General features: G+C 42.3%; 1 protein-coding gene across 3 annotated transcripts; it reads left to right on the top strand.

The window, feature by feature from the left end:
- Positions 1 to 122: 122 nt before the first annotated feature.
- Positions 123 to 25,599, top strand: wnk2 (WNK lysine deficient protein kinase 2). 3 transcript variants are annotated; one of them, XM_067587264.1, is made up of 30 exons: positions 123 to 1,882; positions 6,238 to 6,410; positions 6,742 to 6,962; positions 7,429 to 7,586; positions 8,575 to 8,663; positions 8,874 to 9,093; positions 9,946 to 10,213; positions 10,557 to 10,834; positions 10,957 to 11,733; positions 12,200 to 12,322; positions 13,333 to 13,365; positions 13,523 to 13,639; positions 13,819 to 14,241; positions 14,407 to 15,048; positions 15,386 to 15,435; positions 15,566 to 15,728; positions 15,808 to 15,924; positions 16,028 to 16,198; positions 16,925 to 16,967; positions 17,061 to 17,222; positions 17,401 to 18,266; positions 18,940 to 18,997; positions 19,125 to 19,189; positions 19,291 to 19,880; positions 19,989 to 20,221; positions 20,340 to 20,561; positions 20,726 to 20,824; positions 21,698 to 21,742; positions 21,857 to 22,179; positions 23,727 to 25,599. In XM_067587264.1, exons 1-30 carry the CDS (start codon positions 1,208 to 1,210, stop codon positions 24,021 to 24,023), a joined length of 7,701 nt encoding a protein of 2,566 aa, XP_067443365.1. In that variant the 5' UTR covers positions 123 to 1,207; the 3' UTR covers positions 24,024 to 25,599. The 3 variants fall into 3 exon arrangements, with proteins under 3 accessions (XP_067443365.1, XP_067443367.1, XP_067443366.1); XM_067587266.1 differs by lacking the exon at positions 13,819 to 14,241 and having other exon boundaries at positions 124 to 1,882; XM_067587265.1 differs by lacking the exon at positions 20,726 to 20,824 and having other exon boundaries at positions 124 to 1,882.
- Positions 25,600 to 26,873: the final 1,274 nt, after the last annotated feature.

Here is a 26,873-nt window from a genome sequence, read left to right as displayed (position 1 = left end):
ACCTTGGAATAGTTTGGGAATAAAACAGAAACAGAAAGAGAGGAAATACAGATGATGGGCCAGTGTGTTTGTGAGAGACTTTGGGAGAGAAAACAGTTTATATTTCATCCTTCAGCCTCCCTGCACGGAGACATGTAAATGAGTATAATAGCCATTAAGATGTGCTCCGGTGCGTCTTATCCGGTAGCCTATAATTCCTAGCAGCGTCCCTTTTGGTTGGTAGCTAAGCTTTAGACATCTTCCCATTGGAAGTTCACCGCGTCACAATGAGGGCGGACAGTGGTGTGGTCCGCACAGCCTGTGTCAGGGGAGGCTGAGGGTGCCGCCTAAAAGCGTGCCTAGTTATTGGATACGTGTTGTTGCTAGGGGCGTGGGTTGTGCCGTGAAATATTCTAGTTTTCCAGATCCCACAGAGATTATATTTAGGGAAGACAACAGTCGTCTCACCCGGACGAGAGATGCGCTGGGAACTGCCTGCCTCCAAACCTGAGGGAAACGGTGCCGCAGTGAGCATAATCTGATAAGCGCGTCTGTCCAGCCTTCCCCTCCGCTCCAGGACATCACTGTGGACAGAAAAAGTACGTACGGATAGTTAAAAGGAATGATGCAGAGATGCTGAGGTCACACTTCTTCGGAGCTGATTCAGATTTTCACCCGGAACACCAGCTATTTTAATTGCATCAATCAGAGCGCAGGGTCGATCGGTGTTTACAGGGGATGACAGCTGCGCACTTGGTCGTCCCGTGATGTGTCTTTGGAGGGATTAGTGTTTGCCACAGCCTGAAACATCCTGTAGGCCAGTGATTTGTCTGCGGAACATTTCATGTATTGGAGCGGGGATCTTATCCAATGTGGAGGAAATTATTTTTCGTGAGCTCATAGCTTGAACTGGCAATGACATCAGGCTTAACTTGAATAGCTCTGTGTGTGTGTGTGTGTGTGTGTGTGTGTGTTGTACTGCAGCAAGGTGGATCGGGGGCGCGAAGTTGAAAGGAGCAATGCACGCATCCTCCGAGCTGGACATTGCATGGGGATGCTCTGTGTCCTAAACACATCCGAGGCATAAGGCCAAATATCCTCAGCTGACGAACTGCGTCACTGCATGCGAGTGTTGCAGGTAGGCAGCAAACTCTCCCACCACCGGGAGAGGAGCATGCTCATCATCCTCCTTACGCAATGTCGCCGGTAGTTTAACAATTTACCGGGGATGGATTCGGCGGACGATTCAAGCAAAGATCCGCCACTGGGATCCACGTTTTCCTCAGCACCTAATTTAGACTCGGACATTAATGCAAATGCCTTCAGGCCTATTTATGAGAACGGGGCGGACCACAATGTCAACATACAAAATGCAGCCCTGCGGGGAGCCAGTGACCCCAGCGCGTATCCCTCCACAGACTACCGGGGGCTGGTCCGCCAAAGGTTCATCCGACGAAGTTTGTGGGTTTCAGACTCCGAGGAGCAGCCAGTGGAGCAGCCGGAGTGTGTCAACAGCATCCCGGTGGTCAACATCGACCTGCGCACCATCGTCGGTCGGAGTCGGACCCGGGTTCTACAAGGAACCCGCCTGGGCCTCCAGGAGACTTCAAGCACGGAGAGCCAGGTGGAGCTAAAGGACAGCGCCACGGAGAGCCTGAGCACCGACGAAGAGAAGGTAGACAGAAGGGAAACCGAGCCCAAGGTAGAGGCTGTGCCCTCCGATGTCACAGGTAAAGCAGGAAGTGATGAGAACGAAGAGGAGCCCGGGATGAAGGCTGTGTCCACCTCACCTGGTGGGCGTTTCCTCAAGTTTGACATTGAGCTGGGAAGAGGCTCCTTCAAGACGGTCTATAAAGGTCTTGACACCGATACTTGGGTCGAAGTGGCCTGGTGTGAACTCCAGGTGGGTTCATTGATCACTCAACTCCGACATCAACCATCCAATAATAAGCCTGTTATCATGGATCTATGTTATTGTTTGTGGTTGGCTTGTTTAGCGAACACCTGCCCAACAAAGTGCATCTGTAGTAAGTGTGCTGCCTGTGGTGCTGGTTACTAGAGGGGTCTCCAGCTAACAGAGCATTGGTTTAATTACACTGTAACTTCATTCATCTGAAATTGAAACAATTATTTATTACTATTTATTATTTATTATAACAACAATCATTTTTGTACCAAATCATATCCTAAAACTCTCAGACCCTCACGTAAAATATTATGTATCAACAGTCCATTGAACTTTACACTTCTTGGATGAATAGCCTTCCTAAATGAATATATTCAAGAGTGAATCTGGATTATTGTCTATTTATTATGTGTAGGCTATTATTATTATAGCTATTCTGTGTTTTTTCTTCTCCACTACAGGTTCAGCCGTGCATCAGGATATACTTTCAGATAATATATGACTAACTCAGCTTCAGGGTAAAATCGATCAATCAATCAGCAGTTGCAGGCGTTTGAGTTACGTAGTCCTGCATCTCTGTGTGATGACTGGATTTTTATCTTCAGAATAGTTCTGTCCTCTGTTTTTATAACCTCATATTTGTGAAGTGTTATGTTATGCAGGACCCAGATGAGAGACTGTTTGCCGTGATGTTTTTGTTAATGAGCCATCACTGAAATATTTGCTCTCACCAGGGGAAGGAAGTAAGGAGAAATTGTTGTTACAGGGTGGACTGAAGAGGAATTTTGTCTGTCACACTGTATGTTACGCTTTAGTTTTTGTGCTGCGCTTTATACTTTGATGTTCTTATCACAAAGTTGTGTATCACCCAGGAGTTTTACACCTGACATGCGCTGTAAACCTGCCAAAAAATCAGAAAAGATGAAGAAGGTTCAGAATTATATTAGGTTTTTAATGTAATTTACACCTATACCCCCTATAAAGTTAGAATTTTCAGCCATATCAACTAAAATTGGAATTGAATTGAACCACACACTAAGTATCACCCTTATGCACAGTCTCGCTAGATGAACTGAATTCACACTTTGGTTGGTGACTGGTTAGAATTTTACAAAAGGATTTCTTGCAGGAGTAACAGTAATACACTTCTTCATAACAGTGGCAGATTGCTGTATCACTAATCTGTGTATGTGGTAATCTAATGATCAGTTTAAATACTGTCCATGTGATATGCAGCTTAGCCTGAGCAGACAGACCTGCAGACAGTGGTTACCCTTCCGGGATTCAAAATGTGCAAAGCCTTTGCAGTCTTTCCAGAGCAAATACCTGAAAACACTAAATGAAGTATCATACTGCTGTTAGAATATACGTTGATGAAATATTCTCCAATAAAACAAGGGCGCAGTCATCTGTTTTTTAGATAGAATATACTGTGGGCAGGTGCACAGGCTTGTATTCCCAAAAGATGAAGCTTGTTCAGGCTGAGTCATCACCTCAGCATCATTTTATGAACCTTTAATTTAAATTAAATTGTCATAATGACAATAACATTTGTGACTTTAGGCACAGCCCTGCAGATCAACTTCACAGATTCAGTGCAGCTTTAGAGTGAGCAGAATTAGAGAAGTGATCAGATTATTTTTTTTAGTCTCCCTTCTCTTGCAGAATCCAGGTTCACCCTGTCAGGCTGTTTCACCTCAATCAGGTTCAGACAAATAAAATCACTATTATGTTGTGCTTATCTCACAGCTCCCACTGGCAACAGCACAGGTCTAGATTCCTGTGAGGCAAGGGGTGGAAGTGAAGTTTGGCTTGTTCTCTGTTTTCGTAAATGTTAGCACCATAATATTCATGTAATGAGGCTCATTTGAATGTCAATCCATCCTTTTAGAGGTCAACAAAGCCAGCCCACAATTTATTGTGCAGAGAATAATTAATGCATTGTCTCCTGGTTACATCCCAGGATTAAGCCTTAAATTCTCTATTTTTGTCACTTGTATTGAATATTTCTCATATTGAAGTAATTCATTCAAATTCAGTTTTTCAAGTCTTAATTAGGGATTTAAAGGGATTTAAAATGTGCCTAAAGTGCACCTAAAGTTTTGATATTTCTTGATATTTCATCTGTCAGGAGAGAAACCAACCACTGGTGGTATTTTTAAACACTACATCATTAACTGCAGTTCAGAGGGGAAGAGTATGTTTAATGCTTCAGGGTTTTCATCACTATGCAAATGTATATAGCATGTATTTGCATCTGTGAGCAGGTTCTTAAGGGAGATCTAGTGATGATTCAACCATTCTGTCCCTGGAGGTAGGGCCTTGCCCTTTAGAGCTTCTGTGCCTTTGTACCTGGCTCACAAAAGCCTAAAGTATTCTTTTGTGTGTAAGTCTAAGAATGAGACAGCAGAAAACATACTGTAGTACTGTACTGTAGACGCTCGTAGATTTATTAATCAGTCTTGAAGAGGAGCTGTTGCCTGGTGTTGAACAGACCAGACTGCTAGTCTTGTTACTTATTTATCCACTAAATGATGATCAAACATCTGCTGAGCAAGTTGTTTACCCGAAATTAGCAAATTGATGAATGATTTAGTAAAACGCCAGCCATTTTACCAGTTTGAGATCTGTGTCTCACAGTTCTACATTACTATTTTTCTTGTTTGATCGCCTGGTGCTGAATACTAAACATTAATTCATCCCCCTGTGGTATTACCACACAGATGTGTCTGGAGAGTGAATCCTGCTGATGCAGCCCTCTGCAGCAAGAGAGAGAGAGAAAGAGAGAGAAAAAAAAAGGAGCGAGGGAAAGGGTGGGTTCAGCTCAGGACAGCGTGTAAGACGTGTTGTATTTGATACACAGCAAAAGAAGAATTCTATATTTACATTAATTGTAGCGCTGTGTCCTTACCATTTCACACTCTATTAGACAAATATCAGTGCTGCTAATGTATTGTTTTACTCAGCCTATTGTGTGCATAATGAAGTCTCAGTAAAGCAGATTCTGTGTTGTAAGTGCCCCACCCTGCTTAAATCTTCTCTCTGCGAAAATAATCTTTGATAATCTGTATGGAAACCTTGACAATTTGACAGTATAGACAATGAGGCAGAGAGTAATATATTTGCTCTTAATAAGAATCCGCAATACGAATGCAGGAGGCGTATCCTTCACAATGCTGCATGTAATCCAAGATGCATTAGGCTGCGCACTGCATACAGTAGGTCACTATGGGCTGTAAATGAAATATGATTCCCCAGCATCACTCAATAATCAATGCCAAGAGATGTACAGTAGGTTACTGTGCATCCTGGATATCTGAAACACCGAATGCACCCTCATTGTTTTGATTTTAATATTTGTATATTAAGAAAGCAAGAGCAAAAATCTGGAGGTCATGAAATATAGCGTTTGGCGTGGTCAGAGCAACGGGTTGTATCTGCCATGCTGACTGGAGAGAAACAAGAATGTAGAGGATGTTCGCTGTCAGCTGTTTTACTATTTATACAACAGTTCAGGGAAGGCCAGAGGCCAAAATATTGATCCAGTATACACGGATTCACTCAGGCTCAGGCAAGATTTTAACTCTGAAGCATTGTTTAACTATATCAAATATAGAGTTATTCTTGATGTTTTGGACTTGCTAATAGAAAATAATTGATTTCCAGCTTGCAGCTACAAACTCCTCATTGTTCATTTCTTTTCCATTATTTTTAAACAGCCCATTTCACAGTTACAGATTAAAAATGCAGTTTTAAAAAGATCTTTCATGACAAATGTGTCTATCTCTGTACTAAAACCACATTAAACTTGAGTTGTTTTTCATCTGTCTTTTGAAAATATAGTTCTGAGGTGTTTTAGTGTTGCGTGTTCTAAATAGCGTGTTTTAAAGAGTAAATGGGTCAGACCCCCATGTTCACCCACTAAAAATGCCAAGGTTGTGTTCACTGTAAACATTAGCCACAGGCAACTCTGGCAGAGCTTTGCTCCTGAAGCCACACCAGATGCTTTTAAAGAGGATTGTATCTCTTCTATTAGCCCTTTATAAATAGAGAAACACTGAGAAATTATCATGATTGAGCACCTACCTCTTCCTCAAACATGTTACATTTGGACAAAATGACCACCACAGGAGCTTCTCATTCCGATAAGGCTCTAGAAAACTGAAAAGAAATGAATGAATTCATATTTTCTTATCAAAGGAGCAGTTGTACTGAGGGAGCCTGAAGAAGTTACAGGCGAAACGCGTTGTTCGCTCTTAATAAAGTCACAGTAAAGTCATTACAGTGTGCGCTGGTTAATTTTCATATTTTCTTATATTTAAAAATTCACTGTCTTTCTCTATTTTCTCAAGGAACGTAAACTGTCCAAAGCTGAGAGGCAGAGGTTCAAAGAGGAGGCAGAGATGTTAAAGGCTCTTCAGCATCCAAACATTGTGCGATTTTATGACTTCTGGGAATCACCAGTGAAAGGGAAGAAGTGCATCGTTCTGGTCACAGAGCTGATGACCTCAGGGACTCTAAAAACGTGAGCTTCAAATGAAAAAAAACTTTTTCTATAATAATCTTTTTGTGGAAAGATACCTTGGAATGCTCACCATCTTAGCTCATATATCCTTTCTAGCCTTATACTTGTCTGTGAAATCTAACAGTAACGACCATCAGACAGTCTACATCATGTGTATGTTTCATACCAGTTGAATAACACTATCATTACAGTAGCGCTAATGTGAGACTGCTGTATTATTTAACAAATCGAAGATATTGTCCATGTTTTTTAAAAAGAAGACTAATTGTGATGATTATGATTGTGAATCGTTCTTCTTGTTCAAATTGTAATTTTTGGTACTTTTTCACAGGTATCTGAAGCGCTTTAAAGTGATGAAGCCTAAAGTTCTGAGGAGCTGGTGCAGACAGATTCTCAAAGGTCTCCACTTCCTCCACACAAGGACTCCTCCAATCATCCACAGAGACCTCAAGTGTGACAACATCTTCATCACTGGTCCCACTGGCTCTGTCAAAATAGGAGACCTGGGCTTAGCAACACTGAAGAGGGCCTCCTTCGCTAAAAGTGTCATTGGTTAGTCATCAGCTAGTTTGCAAGTCACTGTTTTATTGGATTGCGACTAGATGACTATTAATTTGGCTGAACTTGTACTAGCTCTCGTTTTTTATCAAACTACTGTACATTATTTTATTCAATTTTAGAGACAGCCTTACCCTCCAGGTGCACAATTTTGGTATCTCATTAAAAATCAGCATAATGTTCGCTTAACTGCAAGGAATAATCAAATATCTGAAATTTTGTCAAAAAGTAGCCTCATTTTATTATGTTAAAGTTGATTTTTACTTTACAACTTATTCCCTCTTGTCAGTCATGCAAGTTATTTATAAAATTCAACTTATCCACCCTTGATTCGTGAATTAGCAGCCGTGTTGGATTTCAGTCTTTGACACTGGTATTGATCCTATTGAAACTGGATGAAACACTGATAACTGCTGCATGAGTTTATTATTTATCACCCTGTCTTGAATTAATTCTGCAGGCACTCCAGAGTTCATGGCCCCAGAGATGTATGAGGAGCACTATGATGAGGGTGTGGACGTCTACGCCTTTGGGATGTGTATGCTGGAGATGGCTACTTCAGAGTACCCCTACTCTGAGTGTCAAAATGCTGCTCAGATCTACCGCAAAGTCACGAGTGTGAGTTCACGTTCAGAGCTGTTAAACTTTGCTGTTTCTGGTACAGATGGTGTTAAAAACATTTATGAGCTCTCAGGATTTCCTACCACACATTTCTTCACACATTCTTCTTCTTCTTAACTCTTATTTCTTGTGACTATAAAAAATGTAACTGTCTTTTAAAAGCAAAGGTTAACTGTTTTTAGTAAATCAGTAACTATTAGCATGTGGGACTGGGAGACAAGACTACCAATATTGGAATTAATGATTATTACTATCAATTTATCACATATTTTTGTGATTAAATATATTATTATATGTTATGCTATCTGTTAAAAGTTAAAACTGATGATACCGGCCCACCACATTTAGCCAAAGTAAAAGTAAAAATCTCTTCCTTTGTGTGACCAGCAGCCAAAACACAACCAGTATTCAGTTTGTAGTAATGAACTAAACCAAATAATCACCTTTTCTGGTACTTAAAAGTGAGACTGTGTACATTTTGTTGAACTGCAACCACTGTGGCTACAAAGTGATGCTAAATGCTACACAGTAGCATAGATGGAGAACCGTAATAAAGTCAGTAAACTGACTCAGAAGTGTGCACTATACAGAAATATTTACCTTAAGTTTGCTAACGTTAGCTAACATTAGCCACCATGAGCTACTGGTCATACCAGGGCAAGTAAGGCTGAATTGAGCAATGGTACATTATTTTCTGTGAATTCAAGTTTTCATTTGTCAGAAGAAGAATGTGTTTTTTCCTTTGTCAAAAGTTACATAGTCTCACTTTAACCAATAAATGTTTATCTTTTTTAGTTTATAAATGATAACAATTATAATTGTAATCAAGTTCCAGCACTGCAACATTCCTTCTGTGTAGCACTAACTCTGCATAGCTGTGATGTTCTGGAGTCTGTCATTAATGTCTTTTGACACTGCAGACAGTACTTCTGTGTGTGACTTGGTGTGACGTGTTATTGCTGTCTTGTTTTGCTTTTTTTGCCAGGGGGTGAAACCTGCCAGCTACGGTAAAGTAAGTGACCCGGAAATTAAGGAAATAATTGGGGAGTGTATCTGTCACAGATGGGAGGAAAGGTAAGTAGGCCAGGCTCGTAGACAGTGTTTTTGGTCTGATGGTGCGTGTGGGATGTAGGTAGAGATTAACATTGTGTCTGTTCCTGCAGTATGACGTTAACACCAGTATTTGTCTGTGACACGGTGTCTGCGTGTTGTGCATCATTAGGTTTTACTGGCTTCGTGACCTTTGTGCGGGTCAGTAGCTGATGTTTTGTGAATTTCCTGCAGGTACTCCATCAAGGACCTCCTGAATCATGCCTTCTTTGCAGAGGATACAGGTGTGAGGGTGGAGCTAAATGAAGAAGATGATGGGAAAAAAGTGTCCATCGCACTAAAGCTGTGGGTCGAGGATCCTAAAAAACTGAAGGGGAAGTACAAAGACACTGGTGCTATTGAATTTACCTTTGACTTGGTCAACGAGGTCCCAGAAGTTGTCGCCCAAGAAATGGTAAACAAATATTCAGTTACTGGAAGAATGGTTGAATTTGGAGAATATTACTGTAATAGGCCATTTTGTGTTAACTTTATTAGTATATTTATTCAGAGTGGGTAGCTATTCAGAGGTCCGAAACCAGGCTTATCAGGTTTTCCAATGAAATGATCCCCCTTTACTGGTTTGGATGACTCTGCTCTTGTTTGACTGTGGCTTTCATTGTACTGGTCAGTCTGCACTCCACCAGCTTTATGCTGCCTGAGCCATGACCATGGAAAATGCTTAATTCTGATTGGCTGGCAGGTGTTGAAATCTATCGACATGTCAAACATATTTTTAAATCAGTACACAAGGATTATAAAGCTGCAGGTAACCATAGCAACAGCAGTTCAGCTTTGTGCAGTTAATTCTCATTGATAAAACAGATTCAGTGGATGGTGATTTGAACACAACTTCTTCTTTTGCCTGTGATTAGTGGCCATGGTTGAAGCATGATAATACATGATGAGGTGGCCCCATCATCCGTTATTTTATTATATCCGGACACCTAGTTGTGGATTATCTTTCTCTGATCCACTATGTGCCTTGCAATAATTTAGCCCTCTTCCACTTGGGACACTACCTCCCACTCTTTTAATTACATGTGATGGTCAGTGGTCATGTCTGCGATGATGGGCTTGTACTGTATTGATTGAAACTAGAGCAAATAATCAATTGAGCTTTGCTCTTCAATGCAAACTTATGGGTCTAGGAAAAGGCAGTTCTTTGGGGAGAATGTAACATAGATTTATTGATTTATTGCAGAATGTGTTGAATTATAACTTTGACATTCTGAGCTGCAGCGAGCATCTCTCCTGTGTCCTGTAGGTGGAGTCAGGTTTTTTCCTGGATTGTGATGTGAAAATAGTTGGAAAGTCAATCCGGGACCGTGTGGCTCTCATCAAATGGAGGAGGGAGCGGACTGTCTCGTCAGGAAATGGCGAGGCAGCTGTGAAGAAGACGCAGCAGAACCTTCTGCAGGTGCCTGGTACTGGTGTACCACAGGGAACCACATTAACAACGACAGATTATGAAGACCAGGAAGTGGAGCAGCAGAGCCTGATCTGTACCGTGCCCACCACCATGTCTACCACATGTGAGGACCCGCAATTAGAAGCACACATGAACATATCGTATGTCACACAACCTAAGCATTAAATCCTACCTTTGTCAGAACCCACCGAGCTTATAACAGAAAATTACGCTTATGACATAAAATAGTTTAATTGTTATTTGTAAAGGAGAGACAGAGAAAAGGAGACTACAGTGTGTGGATAACACTTTTAGTCAGCAATGAGGCATCATTACCCAGCTTTTGAATTTTAATGAGACACTACTCCACCCTCTCCTTCTTTGCCTCCTGTCCTTCCTCACTTTATGTCCTCCCTGCAGAGAGCATTGGGTTGAATTCTAATGTTTTATACACTCTGTCATTACAGCCGACAGTGGATTGACCTCCACCATGCAATTAGACAATCTAAACAATCAGCAAAACGGCGCCTACCAGTCCCTTCCAGAGCCCATTTCCACAGCTCAGATGATCTACAGTCCTCCAGAGGCTCAGCAGCACCAGGGGCCCTACCAACAAGCCGCAGCACAGGCCTCACATGACAACTACACACAAGCACCCACGCAGCAAATCACAGGTCAGCTGCATCCTGGGACCTATCAACAACCTGCAGCACAACTGCACCAAGGGTCTTATCAGTCTCAAACAGTGAGTACATACATTTATTTCTCTAACAACTTCTGTCTTATTTCTTTAAATGTTCAGTTTTCTGTGTTTTCTGAAATAACAAAATGTTTATTTTCTTTTTTTGGGGAATGATATCTGATCAGCGTCACCACAGTGATCCCTTTGTAGGCCAAGACAACCTGCTCATCACTGAGAGCACTGTGTGTTTTAGGCGTGGAAGTGCCTCCCTCATTCAGATGTTACGGTGTAGGACTCACTCCCTCCCTAAGATAATGAATCCAAGCCCCTGTCTGTTTACCTCACAGGATCTGACTTCAACAAATAGCACAGAGATCTCAATGCACGCCCCAGACTACCCATCCTCTGACTCTGCTCAGTATCCTTCAATACCATCTCCTCTATTGTCCCAACATCAACACTCTCATCATGACTCAGCAAGTCATTTCAGTTCACCTCTCCTTCCCCCAAATTTACAACGTCCCTCAGAGCTGCGTCTGAGCGTGCCACGCAGACCAAGGCCCCACCGCCACTGCAAGGCTTGTATGTCTCTCCTCCTGAGGGACAGGACAAAGGGAGGCGGATCTTTGGGACACACGCGTATACGCTCTTTCTCCACATCCGCCCACTTTACTCCAGTCTCTAAGCCAGACTCACCCACATCTCCTCATAAGGCAAGGTCTTCTTTGTATGAAGGTGGAGATCTCACCCTTCTTAACCACTGTCTCCGTCACATCGTCAGCCGCAGAACAAGTTCCCCCTCCCTCTCAGAGAAGGGAGCTGTCTGTCCCATGCACAACCACGAGTTTTCAGTAGTTGAGCACGTAGACAAGAGCTTGGATGTTCCACTCGTCTCAAGCCCAAATCTGGACAGGAAGCTGCTGTTGTCACCACATGACAGCAAACGCAGACCAGATCCACTGGTAGGTTAGAGAAGGAGGCTTCATGTAGGCTAAATAATGCCATAGCAGCAGCCTGCTGTATTTTCATGATTCTGCCAGCTGCTTCTCTCCTCTGGCCTTCCATGATGATACAAAATGCAACAACCAGCTTCTGCTCCTGCTTAATCCACAATGAGGGTGTGACTTCTGGTAATAATGCACAAAATAATGTGCTAGCCTGGTGTATGGAAATAAAATAATGGGTAGCTAACAATAGATTAATACTGTAACTTCCCATTTCCGTTTCAGCTTCCCTTATGGAACCTTGCCAACCACTAAAAAATATCCCTCTCCACTCTGACTACCCCTGCTTTCAACATTTTAACCTTGGGCTTGATTTCTTGTGGCAAAAATACAAACATAAGCTTCTGTTACATTATGAGTCATACTACAGTATGTCTAAAAACAGCGTCCAGTAAATGTGGTCTCTCTTATGTGTTTCTGACAGACAGTTTCTGCTCCAGCTACGCCAGCCTCTACTGCGCACCAGAGTAGACAGACAGCACAGAGCTTCCCAGCTGCAGCCACCACTCTGCAGACACAGCTTACTGCCCAACCCAGCCAGGAGCAGGTACTGCATGCACCCAACTGCGACAGATCCTGGCAAAAGCTCTAATGAGACAGGGAAGACAGAATTAGGCTGGAAAACTTATGAAGTTAGCTACTGCAGCCCAGTCAGAGCTGCCTGACAAAGTCATTTAATTATATGTCTGTTTGGATTGTAGGCGGATCTAAACTAAACAGCAGATTTGTTTTCTTTGACTTGTAAGCATGTTTGGAATGTGGCTGGCTGTATGCTTACAGGCTGCTCTGTGTCCAACTTTAAAATAGGAAATATTAATTGTTCTTAATGTTTGTTTGATGTCCAAAATTGCTAATTCTTTACTGGGCATTTAATGTCAACTGTTAAAAGACTACTCCACTGATTTAGCATTGCATTCCTTTAACATTGTCAGACTTAAGATGGACAAAAAAAGGATCAAAACTGATGCAGCAGAGCCAGAGATATTGTCCTTTTTATTTCACGTAATCATCTTTCTTGTCAAAAGCTGGCGCCTACATTACCCACATTGCAACTCAACTCGTTTTACTTAACTTTTTTGGGGGTGTTATGCTTGTAGCGGTTAATGTAGCCTCAAGCAGATATGAGGAGCAACCTACAGAGGTCTGGTAACCTCACTTCTTTCTAACTCCACAATCCCAGTTTTCTTTTTATCTTCAAACGTGTAGTCTTCAGCCCCAACCAATGCAATTGATCAGACTTTGCAGGAGCGCACCTCCCTCTGAAGCCACAAAAGGCTTTATATAACTTTGTTCACGTATACAGTAGTATTCCCCAAGACCTGTAATCTGACTTTGATGTGTGAAAGCAGTGGAGTTCTCCTATAAAGTATGCTAAAGTCAACCAAAAAGAAATTCATGTGTAACTTGGTGACACTAGCTATACCAAAACACTCTTTTTCACCATATATATATATATATATATATATATATATATATATATATATATATATATGTACATGTATAAATACAGTATGTGTGTGTGTGTGTGTGTGTGTGTGTGTGTGTTTGTTCCTTTAGTGCCATCTCCAACCAGCTGGTGTCCTGCCGCAGGTAGAAACTCACAGAACGATTGATTCACCAGCCCTGCAGCTCACTTTTATTCAAGTGGAGCTTTTTAGACCAGAATGTATTCTCAGTTTCATTCAAAATTAGTTTGTATTCACATTACAGTGCAAGTGAAAAAATAATGTTTGATTTCCTTCCTTAGCTGTTATCTGCTGACCAGCCTTCTTCTCACCTGAGTCCTCCTGACATAGCTACCAGTTTTCCACAGTCAGTCTCCAGTGCTCCTACCCCACACCTGCCCCTGCAGATCAACACACAGGTATGTTTTGATGGAAAGACAGGATTAAACAAACGTAGAAACAGAATTTGGTATAAACATCCTACAGACGTTAATGTAGGTTACAGGGTTGAGTAATACTTAAAGGGCCTGTGTGACTGTTATTTCTATCGACTGGTTGTCTTTGTTCATTTTATATCATTTTCCCCTTTCTTTCCCAGTTTCCCCCACCCCATCCCGTTGTTCAAACAGGGGGCCACAAGCCCCCTCCCTTCTCCCCAGCTCCTCTGCCATCTGCCTACAGTAGCAGTATCCCTCCTATATCTAGCTCCTACTACTCACCTTCACCCCACCATCCCACCCTTCCTCTGATTCCTCATGCTGCCTTGCCATCCATACCTACTCTTGGCACACCTCAGACCCCTCTGTCCACACCTCAGCACGTGCCCAGTGTGGCACCCCCTATTCCACTTCTCGCCATGGCCATGTCCTTTGCAGTGCCCCAGCAGCAGGGCGGCCCATCCATCTCTCAGCCAAACCATGTTAGCTTCCATTCCACCCATCCCTTACCTCTCTCCCAGGTACAACCCACCCCATACCCTGCCCCCCACCCTGAGCAGGAACTGGCTGAGCAGCCTGTCCAGGTGAATATTTGACTCAGTTCTCAATGTAATAGTTGGGTCAATGGAAATACTAAGGTGGCATTGTGTCTAAACCTTTGATGCAATGAATGCAGGGCATGCATTGGGAGATTTAGAGGTGAACAATGTTTGTATTAACTAATGAATTAAATGTGCTATTTTTTCCAGGTACAGACGATTGCTCCACAGGGGAATCTGGGAGACGTTAAGCTTTTGGCTGCAGTTCACCCTGTCTTACCTGCTGTTCAGATTCCTCTCTGGGGAAGTGGAGTGAATGCAGAAACTACTGCACCTGGAACTGTAGCTCATACAGTTCTAGCCTCAGCCCCAGTCTCGGTCTCAGCTACAGCGCAAGTTGAAACTCAAGCCCCTGTACAAACTCCAGCTTTAGTCCCAGCACAAAAGCAAACACCAGGCCTGGTGTCAGCTCAAGCTGCAGCAATGCCTCAAACTACAGTCCCTACATCAGCCCCAGTCCAAGCACCAGTCTCAGCATCAGGTTCCGCTTTTGAACCACCAAAAGTCTCATCTACAAACTCAGATGCTTCTTCAGTCATTGGCAAACCCCAACTCTCAGTCCCAGGGTTGGTCTCTGCCCCAATCTCTGTCAAGCTGCCAGCCCAAGCTCAAGTTGCAGGCCCTGCTCTTGCATCAGCTCCTGTCGCAGCTTCAGCCCCAGCTCCGGTTCTGCAGCCTGCTGGCATCCAGACAGCAGTCTCAATGCCCGAGTGTGCCAGCCTGGCCACGACTCAGCAAAACCTAGAGACGACATCTGCATCTAGCACCCTACAGAAAGAGTCCTGTGTAGAGGTAGGGATAAAGACAAAGTGTGAACATTTGTCATCATGTAATATTGAACTGTATTGTATATGCATGTTCTTGAAAACTTTGCTGATTGTAAATTTTCTCTGTATCCCTGAGGTCTTAACAATATCAGTTACTGCAAACTACAGGCGTCTGTCAAATCACAGTAACATCAAATTTATGCCATCACCCCCTCTTTACACCTGCCTATTGTTTACTAAAATTGCCTTTAATATCAAAAACTAAGCACACATTAACATTAATCCCAGAGTTATATGGCCCTCCAGTGAACTTTTCCAAGAATTCCGAACTCTTTTCTACCTGCCTATTTTTCTGTCTTCAGGATGTGCATCAGGAGAAACCAGTTTCATTACCCAGCTATGCCTATGACAGGTGTGTGTCTATTTTTATACTGCCTTTTAGCGCTTTTAAGATTCTGTTCTCTTTGTAACTGTGAATAATGAAACCCCTCATCAAACTACAAGCAGGTCACTACAATAACATTTTTAACTTCTCTCTTTAGTCTTAACTCTGATGTGGCGTCTGGTAAGGAAACAAGTGATGGCTATGACAGCTTGGCTAGTGGGGGGAAAGGGGATGGAAAACCCAGGAAACACCATCGCAAGTCTGCCCGCACACGCTCTCGGCAAGAAAGGACTAGCAAACCCAAACTGAGCATGCTCAATGTGAGTTATCATTATTTGTGACAAAGTTACACTTCCTTAAAATCTTTTTGTTTCTAAGTTGTGACCCCTGCCCCCACAGGTTTGCAACACAGGTGATAAAATGGTTGAATGTCAGCTGGAGACTCACAACCACAAAATGGTGACATTCAAATTCGATCTGGATGGAGATGCTCCAGAGGAAATCGCCACTTACATGGTTAGTTTAACCTTGGACCTTATGTATTGGTTATATTTGTGCTTACAAAAGATATTTTGCTCTTGTGGTATTGTTTAACATCCTTAAAACTGTATGGCTACAGGTAGAAAATGGCTTCATCCTACTGTTAGAGAAAGAGATCTTCATTGACCAGCTAAAGGACATTGTGGATAAAGCTGAAGACATGCTGAATGAAGACGTTGAGGGTGAGAGGATGTCCACTTTGAGTTGTAGTCCTCAGCAAGGCCAGGCTTCTGAAGGGCAAGTAGGAGAGGTAAGCAGTGATTCACAGATACATAACAAATGCTTGTACATAGATATAGACATATAAAGATGAGGAAAGACCAACATCAAGTGTCTTAGTAAGGTGTCGGGCCACTGTGTGCCACCAGAACAGTGTCAAAGCACCTTGGCATTGATTCTACAAGTCTCTGAACTCTGCTGGAGGGATGAACACCAATTTTCAAAAAGATATTCTCTCATTTGGTGTTTTGATGATGGTGGTGGAGAGCGCTGTCTAACACGTCAGTCCAAAATCTCCCATAGGTGCTCAGTTGGGTTGAGATCTGGTGACTGTGAAGGCCATAGCATCTGATTCACATCATTTTCATTCTCATCAAACCATTCAGTGACCCCTCGTGTCCTATGAAATGGGGCATTGTCATCCTGGAAGAGACCACTCCCATCAGGATAAAAATGTTTCATCATAGGATAAAGGTGATGACTCAGAGAAACTTTGTATTGATTTGCAGTGACTCTTCCCTCTACGGGGACAAGTGGACCCAAACCATGCCAGCAAAATGCCCCCCAAAGCATGAGAGAGCCAACAGATCCCCTCACTATAGGGGTCAAGCATTCAGACCTGTACCAGTTTTTCCTTTAATTTGTCACCCGTGTGTATTTATGGCCATACTCATAGCCATGGACATAGAAAAATAAATGCAGAGTAGCAAAAAAAGTAACATATTGACTTTGCTCACATCTGTCTATCTTTCTATAGAGTCCACAGCCTGGAGCACCTCAGCCTGTCTATCAGCAGAATGGTAAAACTTTTCATAAATCTAAGCTTTATAGAGTAAATGTCAGTAATATTCACTTGGAAAAACATGTGTTTCAATTGTTTGAAATCTTTGCAGTTCTTCATACAGGAAAGAGATGGTTCATAATCTGCCCTGTAGAAGAGACTCCAACATCCAGCCAGGAGACCCCGTCTGATGGTACAACTACGCAGTCACCTGGGAGTTCAACCACCACCCAGCCTGCTGACAGTGGCACTGCAAGGCCATCTGTATCCAGAGGTGACTTTGTTTCCGCTGAGCAATTTCAGCACAAAATCTTCCTGGAACAATAGCACTACCTTGTGACAGCTGAAGGAAAAACACCCTACAGTAAACCTTGTGACTGACTTTAGAAAAGATTAACCTTAAAAGTTGATTATTGTCTTTTATAATCTCATCTCAATTTTTTCTCCTGCAGAAGACGGGTCATCCTCTACAATGTCGGGTGGAAGTGGAGGCTTCACCTATGACGTGTATGGATTCTGTAGTCCTCCAATTATGTCCAACACAGACCCTCTTACACTCTTGGCCACTCTGTCTCCACCTGTGTCTGCTCCCCCAACCCTTCAGTCTGTGGAGCCTGTCGGCAGCTCATTACAGCCCAGTGTGCATCAGGCCCAGCCAGCCAGAGCTCAAACTTTGCCTCCATCATCCCCACATACCTCTTTCCAAATGGATGAGTCACAGGGATCTCCTTTGGGCTCCATCTCCCCCACTCATGCTGCCCAGCAGATGGCAGACATGACATGTCCTGTTTCTGCGGCAGAGGAAGTGCCCTGCTGCCCTCTGGTCATGCCCCTTTCTCTGGATGTGACCTGTTCACAGAGTGGGTCTCCTCTCACTCCTCTTCCACTTCAGGAGGCAGGTTCAGCCAAAGAGCCTCTGTCCGTCTCCTATGCCTCTACAGCACGGAGCGAACGCCCACAGCAGCCTGTGGTGCTCCACCAGCCTTTTTCCAGTGTTGGAGGGGCCAAAGTGTCTTCACTACCCCAGAGCCCAGCGCCCTCCCAGCATGGTCCAGGGCCTGGTGAGTCAGACGCTGAAGGACGGCTGAGCCGCGGGGGCTTTGTGGACAGCACCATAAAAACACTGGATGAGAAACTGAGGAACTTGCTGTACCAGGAATATGCTCCCATGTATCCATCAGGCAGTGCTGCAGAGACACCGGGCTCTGGCACCGAGTACATCCAGTCTCCTCCTGGTCCTGACAGCGCCACAGGAGGGTCAGGAAACACGACCCCAGGGCCTATGGGGGAGGTACGCTATAGGACAGGAGAACAGCTGGTAAGTACAATAAACAATAAACCCAATCAGTAACTTTTTGAACAATATAAATTACTGTTGTGATATATTTAATTAAAAAGTTTGACCAACAGATGTAGAACAATTATTTAGTGTTATTATATTTACACATGTTACTGATGTAAAGAAACCTTTTACAGTATTTACAATAATTTATATGTACTTGTTGTCTAGTGTTAGCATATGTATTAAAAGATCTGTCTATCAATTTGGCACTGATGACAATATAATGCAATATATTAGAATTATCTACTTGCATGTATCAAGGAACATCACATATATACACATATATACACATATTTTGCAATATCTTGCTATAAATTGTTTTTCCTTATATTGAGATATATGTCTGAATTTTACAGTACAATATATTCAAAGATTTTGTTATATGATGTTGATATATTCCTGAATACATTCCAAATAGTTTACTAACTACATGCCAGTCATACATATGGGAATACGTTTCATTTGCATAAGGCCTTTGAGGAAAAAACTGTGCTACTACTGTGACACAAGCTGAGATTATATCAGAAGTACGTAGTGAGACAGTATATACAGGAAATATTAACATTAATATAAAGAATTATTAATGGTTTGCATTAAAGTCTTATAATTTCTCTGTTTTGTTCGTCTCTCATCCTGTCACCTCCTTTAGCCTCAAATTCCAGAAAGAATGGATAGTTTGAGCACCCTCAGTGACTCAGCTGTGTGCGGTAAGTGCAGCACACTCTAATCAGGTTAACAAGACTGACATCATTAACTTCTTATCAAATGTATGTGTGACTGTTAGTTCATTACTGCAGTGTCACTGTGTTCAATGTTGTGGCAATGTTCCTGCAGCTTCCCTGTCAAGAAGACATGTTCCTCACTCTGCTTCCTGCTCTGGAACAAGAGGCCGATTTAAGGTACAAGAAGGAGGTTTTCTTCACATTTAAGGGCAAAGTATAGTTGTTTTTCAGATGTGTTCAACAGTATTTGTTGTTACCTATTCTTTGCTTTTTGGCAGATAATCTCTGTTCCTCCTGAAGTGGCCAACAGACGTGATGTGAAGCAAAGGAGCTGGAGCAGTGCTGCCTCACCAGCGCACCCTGCAGGTTACAGTGGGGACAACATTCAGATGGAGGCCATGGCTGCTTCCACCACAATTGGCCGTTTCTCTGTGATAAGCACTGAAGATGAAATTACACAGCGGACACGTTGCAGCCGCTACTCTGCCCCACCTGATTTCTACCTGGACACGCCCCCTTCCACAGCCAAGCGGGGCTCCCTGCCTCGTGCCCTCACCTCAACCTCCGTCCCTGTGGACATCACAGTCCATGCTCGTTTCCTCTCCTCTGACTCTGGGGCTGAGAGCAGCCCAGCAAAGCTGGCTCCTGCCACCCCGTCTCAACATACTCGCTCTGAGCGTAGAGGAAGTGACCTCATGAAGAGGGCAGTGGCCTTCCTCCGTCGTTCAGGACGTAGCAGCAGTGTACAGAGCTCTGACTCTCCAAGTAGGCATGGAGGCGTGCACGGCTCGGCCTATGCCAGCAGCGATAATGATTCAGAGATGGAGGACTCAGACATGAAGAAAGAACTACAGAGACTCAGGGAGAAGTAAGCATTGCGTGTGGTTTACTTTTTGTCTTAGCAAGGTCTTTACATGAAAATATTTTATCAGTGACCTCATAAGTGACCAGTATATTCCTTCCTCCATCCCCTCAGACATTTGAGGGAGATCTCTGAGCTGCAGGCGCATCAGCGGGGAGAAGTAGAGCTGCTGTATCGCCGACTCGGCAAAGCCCCTCCCCCTGCTTTGGGTCTCTCACACATTGCACCACCTGCAGGCCGTAGAAAGAGGTCCAGCAAGCACAGGCTGAAGCCTGGCAAGCTTCTCAGCCCTCTGGTTCAACAATTTAGAAATGTCACAACCAAAACTAGTGACTCCAGCAGATCCAGTGAGTACCAGTTCAGAATCTCCAGTATATAAGTTGAATATCTACAGCAAGAGTAAAGAGTATGTTATTCTAATGTTTGTTTGTGTTTGTGTCCATCCACCTGTATTTGTCTTCGCAGCTACAGGTACAAGTGAGCCTGCAGTGAGTTTAAATGGGTCTCCAGCCAAAAAGTCTTTCCCCACTCACGGCAGGGCACGGTCATGCACCAGCCACCTTCCCAGCTCAACCTCAGAGCCTGTGCAGACTCAGCCCTGTTCCCTCAAGGGCTCCTTGTCCTCTGATAACATTTACGCTGGACTCCATGGAGATGGCACTGGCACACAAGCTCCACCCGGACAAGGTGACCACCAACAACACACAACAGAATCCAGTTGCTCGGATAGCTCTTCGCTAGAGAATATCAGACACTTGTCTGTGGTGTTTTTTTGAATAGAGTTGGGTATTTCAATGTGTTCTCTTCTTACCCTGGTGTCTTCTTCCCTCTTTGATTATACTCCTCTACAGGCTGGTCTAATTACCCTCAACCATCTGAGAGAGTGACCTATAAGTCGAGTAGCAAGCCACGAGCTAGATTTCTCAGTGGGCCTGTGTCTTTGTCTATCTGTTTGTATCAATTCTCTTCCCGCATAGCTTCACTTTTTTGTTTTCCATATTTCCTGTTTCTCTACTTTATGCTCACGGGTATCTTTTTTCTATCTTTGCCAAATTGTTCTGCAGCGCTGCTCCTCGTTGACTTTCCTTGCCTCGTCATTATTGCTTGTCTTTATGTTTTGTATTTTTTCTTGCACCAAAAGATATTTGTTGTTTATTCAAACCCCTGAAGAGTAACGTGTTTATGATTAAATGTGTTAAAATTCAAGCTTATTTTAAAACCCTGTTCCAAATATGATTCAGAAATTTACACATGCACTAAAATTATCTGTCAACAAAAGAAAGAACACCATATTATATATCTGTATATTGTTCCAGAAGTCTGAGGTTTGAATAAGCAAGGTTCAGCTTAATAGTAATGGGCATTATCTCACAGTTCATCTCTGCTCTGCTGATGTTTTGTGTTATTTATCCACCCCAGTATGTAACATATACATTTATTGACTTATCCACCCTGTATTACCAGGCAATGAACGTCTGCATGGCCGCATGTACCCCATTACATTTATAATCAGTCTTCTTTTTTAAACCTCTCTCTCCTCTTTCTTATCTCTGTTATCTCTCTGTCTTTCTCTCTGCTGTATTTCACCATCACATCACACTGCACTTTGTTATGGCCCTCACCTGGACAACCTGCATGACTTTTCTTTTAAGACTGTCTTGTTTCATGGGACTGATTACCTTGTTCCTAAGTTTGGTTTTAATTTGTTCCTTAGATTTGTGGCAGTATTCAGCAGCTTTGTTTTTGCATTGCATACTGTTATTATACATATTTAGCTGCTAATAGGAATGACAATTTTGTATAAAGTCTGCTTTGTCTCATAGGGGCAACACTGAAGCGACTATGTCTCGGCAAAGACCGTAGCCACAGTACGTAGAGTTGATTTGTCTCACTTAAAATTAATTAATTCAAAATCATGTTGTGTATACCAGCTTAATGATGGTGTGGGGGTATGTGTGTGTGTGTGTGTGTGTGTGCATCAGGGTCTGGAGCTGGACCAGGGGCTTTCACTCAATCACAGCAGCCACCTACTGGTGCCACACCTCCTCCTCATCAGCCAGTTATTGGACTGGCCCAGGCTCAAGCCAATAACAGCAACAACAAGAGAGGAACCTACACTGGCACATCCATGAGTGTCAATGAAATCAATCTGCCTGAAGACTTGCAACGGCTGATGGATGACTGGGCCCAGGAGGTTCTTATTGTCACCCACAGACCGCGTACTAACTCTCTGAGTATCAGTGGACAGCAGTTTTGGGATCAGATGGCGCCTCGAAAACATGGACAACCCCCTAGTGCTGCAGATGTGAGTTTCATTTTAAGTAATTCATATCTCTGGCACTGAAAGATAATGTAAACAATCAAAATCATAAACAATCTATCTGATTTTAATCCACAAAAAGAGGTGCAGTGGATGCATGAAAAAGACACAATGTTGCAAACAATTAAATGCTTGTCAGTAAATTCAGTTTTGCACATATCGGCAGTGTTTAAATAACAAGGACAAAAGCTTTGCAGAGGCTCCAGATCAGGACATGACAAGAGGCACTGACAATTTAAGATTTACAAGAATTAAATTAAATGACAAATGAAAAGAATTAGAATAAACACACATGACTAAAATATTCAAAATTCCTTGAATTATTACATCACTTAAATGAGTGATTTCCAACCCTTTTAGCTCGTGACCCTGTAAAACAAAGTAATGTCTGCTTGTGATTCTTTGTCACAGGTTGTATATGTGCAAGTTGTGGCCAGTTCATCCCTCGTTTTATTTCAATAGTCCTGAAGACGTAAAATTAGCCAGTAATTTATAAGAAAACAAGATTCAGACTCAACATCCATGCTAGGGGCTTTGTGAGGCTTTACTTAGGCACAGCAGTATTTTAAGTAACAATTTATCATCAGGGGGAAATTAATGTGTGTACCAAATTGCTTCCAACCATTTCTTCTATCCAACAAATAATAAGAGACATTAAAGCAATTTCACATAAAACCCTTAATGTGTACTTCATGGTGATACATCAGAAAATATACAAACATATTTTGTGCCAATCCATCTAGATCCATCCATATCTAAATATCTATCTATCTGCTGGCGGCATTACAGGAAAGGTCAGAGGATTACCAATGTTAGGATTCCTCCTTAGAGTACTATGGATATCTGCACCAAATTCATGGCAGTCCCTCTGAGATATTTCACCAAAGAACACAAATATCAACCTCACTGTGGCGCTATAGAAAAAGTTAAAGGATCACCAAAGTAAGCAGGATTCATCTTCAGGGGAACATGAATGTCTGTACAAAATTTCATGACAATCCATCTGATAGTTGTCGAGATATTTCAATTTGGACCAAAGTGGTGAACTGACCCATCAACAGTCAGGCAGACCAACATTGCATCTGAAGAGCTATTCCAAAGCATGGCTAAAAAGCAGAGATCTGGGGACAGTGTAGTATATAAGCATGTTGTGTAGCAGAAATACAGTACTTTTTCTGGTTTCCTCCCCCATTAACCTTCTTTGGCCCCCTCAAACTTATTTGATCCTAGACCCCTAGATTGGGAACCACTGACTTAAATCATACTGTCAGATGAGAGCAATCAGCAGAAACACAAACAGTAACCTGCACACAAAATGAAATTCACCCTCTGTCAATCTATCAATGAGTTTCATTCTGACTTGCAGATTGTTTTTGACTTCCTAATACATATTAGCACATACAGCTGTTTAATTTCAATACTGTATATAGAGCTTTGTGTAATGACCTGTATATGCTAATGGTTTGTGCTGCATACGTGTAGTTTATCATTGTCACAAAGTTAAATATCTCTCCCATTATCCAACCCTTTAGGTATCATCATGGACAGCTGCGGGTTCAGATGGCTGCAGTTTTCCGCTGACGTGGTCTGACAGCTCTGGCTCAACAATGATTAACAGCCCCTCCACAGGACGCCATCCCAGTTATCACTCTCCTGCTCGTTTCAGGGCCTTGTCCTCTCCTCTCTCTGTTAGCCAGTGGCCTGGGTTGCTCTTCCCCTTTCCTTCAGGAGTCTTTGCCTTTCCTGCTGTGCCCTCAGCCCAGGATGCCCCCAGCCCCATTCCAGCTCCATCATATCAGCCACCCCACCCCAAAGCAAGGACTCTCTAAACTGAGTAGCATTTTGTCTTCCAACTCTGTTACCAAAAACAAATCTCCTTGTGGTTCTAGTCAATCTTATGTGCATATACTGTATATATTTAACCAGCATGTATGTAACCATATGTACATACTCGTCTCCATTCCTGAGTTTTATGTTATTTATTTCATTTGCATCAACATACCTCATGTCCATATTACAGTACATTATCCTTGAGTGCAGTGTAATGGTAGTAGTACATTAAAAGGTGTATAATTAGCCCATTCAGGCTTAAAAATGCTGATTTTTGTCACTGCTTATGTATGAATTTTACCTCTTGTTGAATGTACATAATGTACTGTTCATTCATGCAGTGTTTATATAAATAGTTAACATTTGTGTTGCTCATATCACCCCTATATATAAGCTGCCGTGTGTATATATGAATTCTTGTTAGTCTGTACATAGCTCCTGTGTTTGTACAGTTAACATTAGATAATCCATAGGTTGGTGCTGCAGCTATGTGTCTTAATGCAACACCTTATTAGCCACCATCATGCCGTCACTGTGAAGACTTGACATCCTGGTCACTAGGACCGGTTGCTTTACTCTGCTCTCTTAGTCGAAGGATAGGTTTCATTCTTCATCAATGAAATGCTTCCAGCACAAGCGCTTGAAATATCCTTAAGAGATTTGAATGAACTTGAACTTTATCTTCAGGTGAAGAAAAAAAACACCTGTGAGAGTGCCTTGAATTGCAGTTTCAGTTTTCTGAAGAAAAACATTTAGATTCAAAGCAGACACTAGTTATTCTATATATGCTTTCACCTTCAAAGGTAAATTACGTGATTTGAATAATGAATGTGGAGTGAAACATATTTAATTTAGCAGGAAAACATAATTAAACACTATAATCTGGTTATATTGCAGTTCATAAAAATATCACAGATTGTAAAAAGAATCCAAAAACTGAGTTAGGTTATACAATACAGTATATTTACTGTAGGTTTTTCCTTGTTCACTGAAGTCATTTTCTTATGAGATTACTCGACCACCGGCACCGCAGCCTGCATGAATACACTGTTATTCTGAATGTGTACAGGTTGATGTGGTGAATTTCGGGAGGATGCTGTTAAGAAATTGGTATCGAAACCATACGACAAGGAGGGCTGAAGGACTCAACATATGAGTCAAAATCATAATCATCCCATACCTCTACTAATGCAGTCTGTAGCTTTACATATTGTTGCCTTTGTGGGTTTTAAGAGATTACTGTGTGGTTGTTTGGTAAATGTTGATAACATGGTGATGTTAGAGGCGCACAAAGAATGTGAATTATTGAAAAGCAACAACTGTTTGACATGTTATTTGTATAATGCATAGGTTTTTCTAAGTTGTGTTTAGTAGATGCTGGTCTTGCTACATCATCTGGCTCATACAGCTAATTGTATGTATTATGGCTGACTCAATTCAAAGGTCTACAACAAATATTACGTCGTCACGGTTTCACTTGTTTTGATAGTATGACCTCAAAGACAACACTTTTGCTTTCATGATGTATTCTGGATAAACAAATCAGTGGCAAAAATAAATTTAGTCAAGAAGTAGTATGGTGAGTCAGACATTTCTTCAACACTGAGAGAGCCATTTTGTTTGCAGCAACGCGTTGACAGCCGACTGACATGAACAAAAGAGTTGTTTTGATCTCTTCCCCAACTCATACTGTAGCATCTTCAATTTCAACAATTTCAACTTGTTACAATTAAAGGGGTACCCCATCAATTTAGTATTGCGCTTCCATACAGTTGGGGGACAGATTAAGAAAAGAAAGGTCAAAATCGATGCAGCAGAGGCTCACACATCCTGAGCTCCAGAAACACTGGAACCTAGATTTCCTAAAGGTTATTTTTTTCAAAATTTAGATAATTCTTTCGAAACCCAAAGAAGACATAGAAGAGTAGTACTCCTGAATTGAGCTTTATGTGTAAAATGAGTGGAGTTCTCCTTCCATGTTTGCAGTGTGACCCTATTTTGATTTGAATTGAGTATTTGTCTTAAAGGCAGAATATCTTCCATGACATGTAGTTGTTTTTTTCTCTCTGTAAAACATCTCCTATGCAGCTATTTTCATTGTGCTTTCCACAGTAACTCTTGTCTTCGATCTCTTTAATGCTTGCGAAGAAAGCTAGGTATATGATTGCTTTTGCCTGCTGTCCCCCTCCCCCCCCCCCCCCCCGCACTTTTCCTGACCTGATCGGAAGTACTCTTTCACAAAAGCTGTACATACTTGAAGACAGATCGAATAAAATCATTTTCGCTTGACACCATGAATTCATGTACTTGTTTCTTTCACATTGAATGTTGAATATATAACGACAACTTGTCATATCTTTCAGTTGAAAGTTTTCAAACCAGTGTTGGCTTTCAGCATGGTGACAATCCTCGCAAAGAGGGCAGTCCAAAGTCGAGAGTAAAGCTTAGTAAAGTTTAATTTCTGCTGAATTTATGACCTTTCATCCAGTTATTTCTGTTAGCTATGTGTGTGATTCCTGGTAGAGGAGAAACATACAAAATGTGTGTCTAAGTGTGAGTTTGTGTGTGTCTGTGTGTGTGTGAGACTGACCTGCTGAGTGTGTGTGTGTGTGAGAGACTGACCTGCTGAGTGTGTTTGTGTGTGTGTGTGTGTGTGTGTCTGTGAGACTGACCTGCTGAGTGTGTTTGTGTGTGTATGTGTGTGTGTGTGTCTGTGAGACTGACCTGCTGAGTGTGTTTGTGTGCGTATGCCAGTGAGAGGTTTGTTCATAGAGAGAGAGAGAGAGAGAGAGAGAGAGAGTGAGAGTGAGGTCGAGAGAGTTCTTTGCCCTTTAAAATGATGCACAGAT

This window comes from Thunnus thynnus, chromosome 4 (assembly GCF_963924715.1).
Source record: "Thunnus thynnus chromosome 4, fThuThy2.1, whole genome shotgun sequence".
Taxonomy (NCBI): domain Eukaryota; kingdom Metazoa; phylum Chordata; class Actinopteri; order Scombriformes; family Scombridae; genus Thunnus; species Thunnus thynnus.
Note: the sequence above shows the minus strand (reverse complement) of the source record. Positions and strands in the feature narration are given on the sequence as shown.

What these genes read in the sequence shown, in the direction of transcription:
- wnk2 (XM_067587264.1), top strand. Translation starts at nt 1,208, where the DNA reads ATGGATTCGGCGGACGATTCAAGCAAAGATCCGCCACTGGGATCCACG. An exon ending in GGTCTTATCAGTCTCAAACA is followed by an intron (nt 10,835 to 10,956) that starts GTGAGTACATAC and finishes ATATCTGATCAG; the next exon opens with CGTCACCACAGTGATCCCTT. An exon ending in GCCTGTCTATCAGCAGAATG is followed by an intron (nt 16,968 to 17,060) that starts GTAAAACTTTTC and finishes AAATCTTTGCAG; the next exon opens with TTCTTCATACAGGAAAGAGA.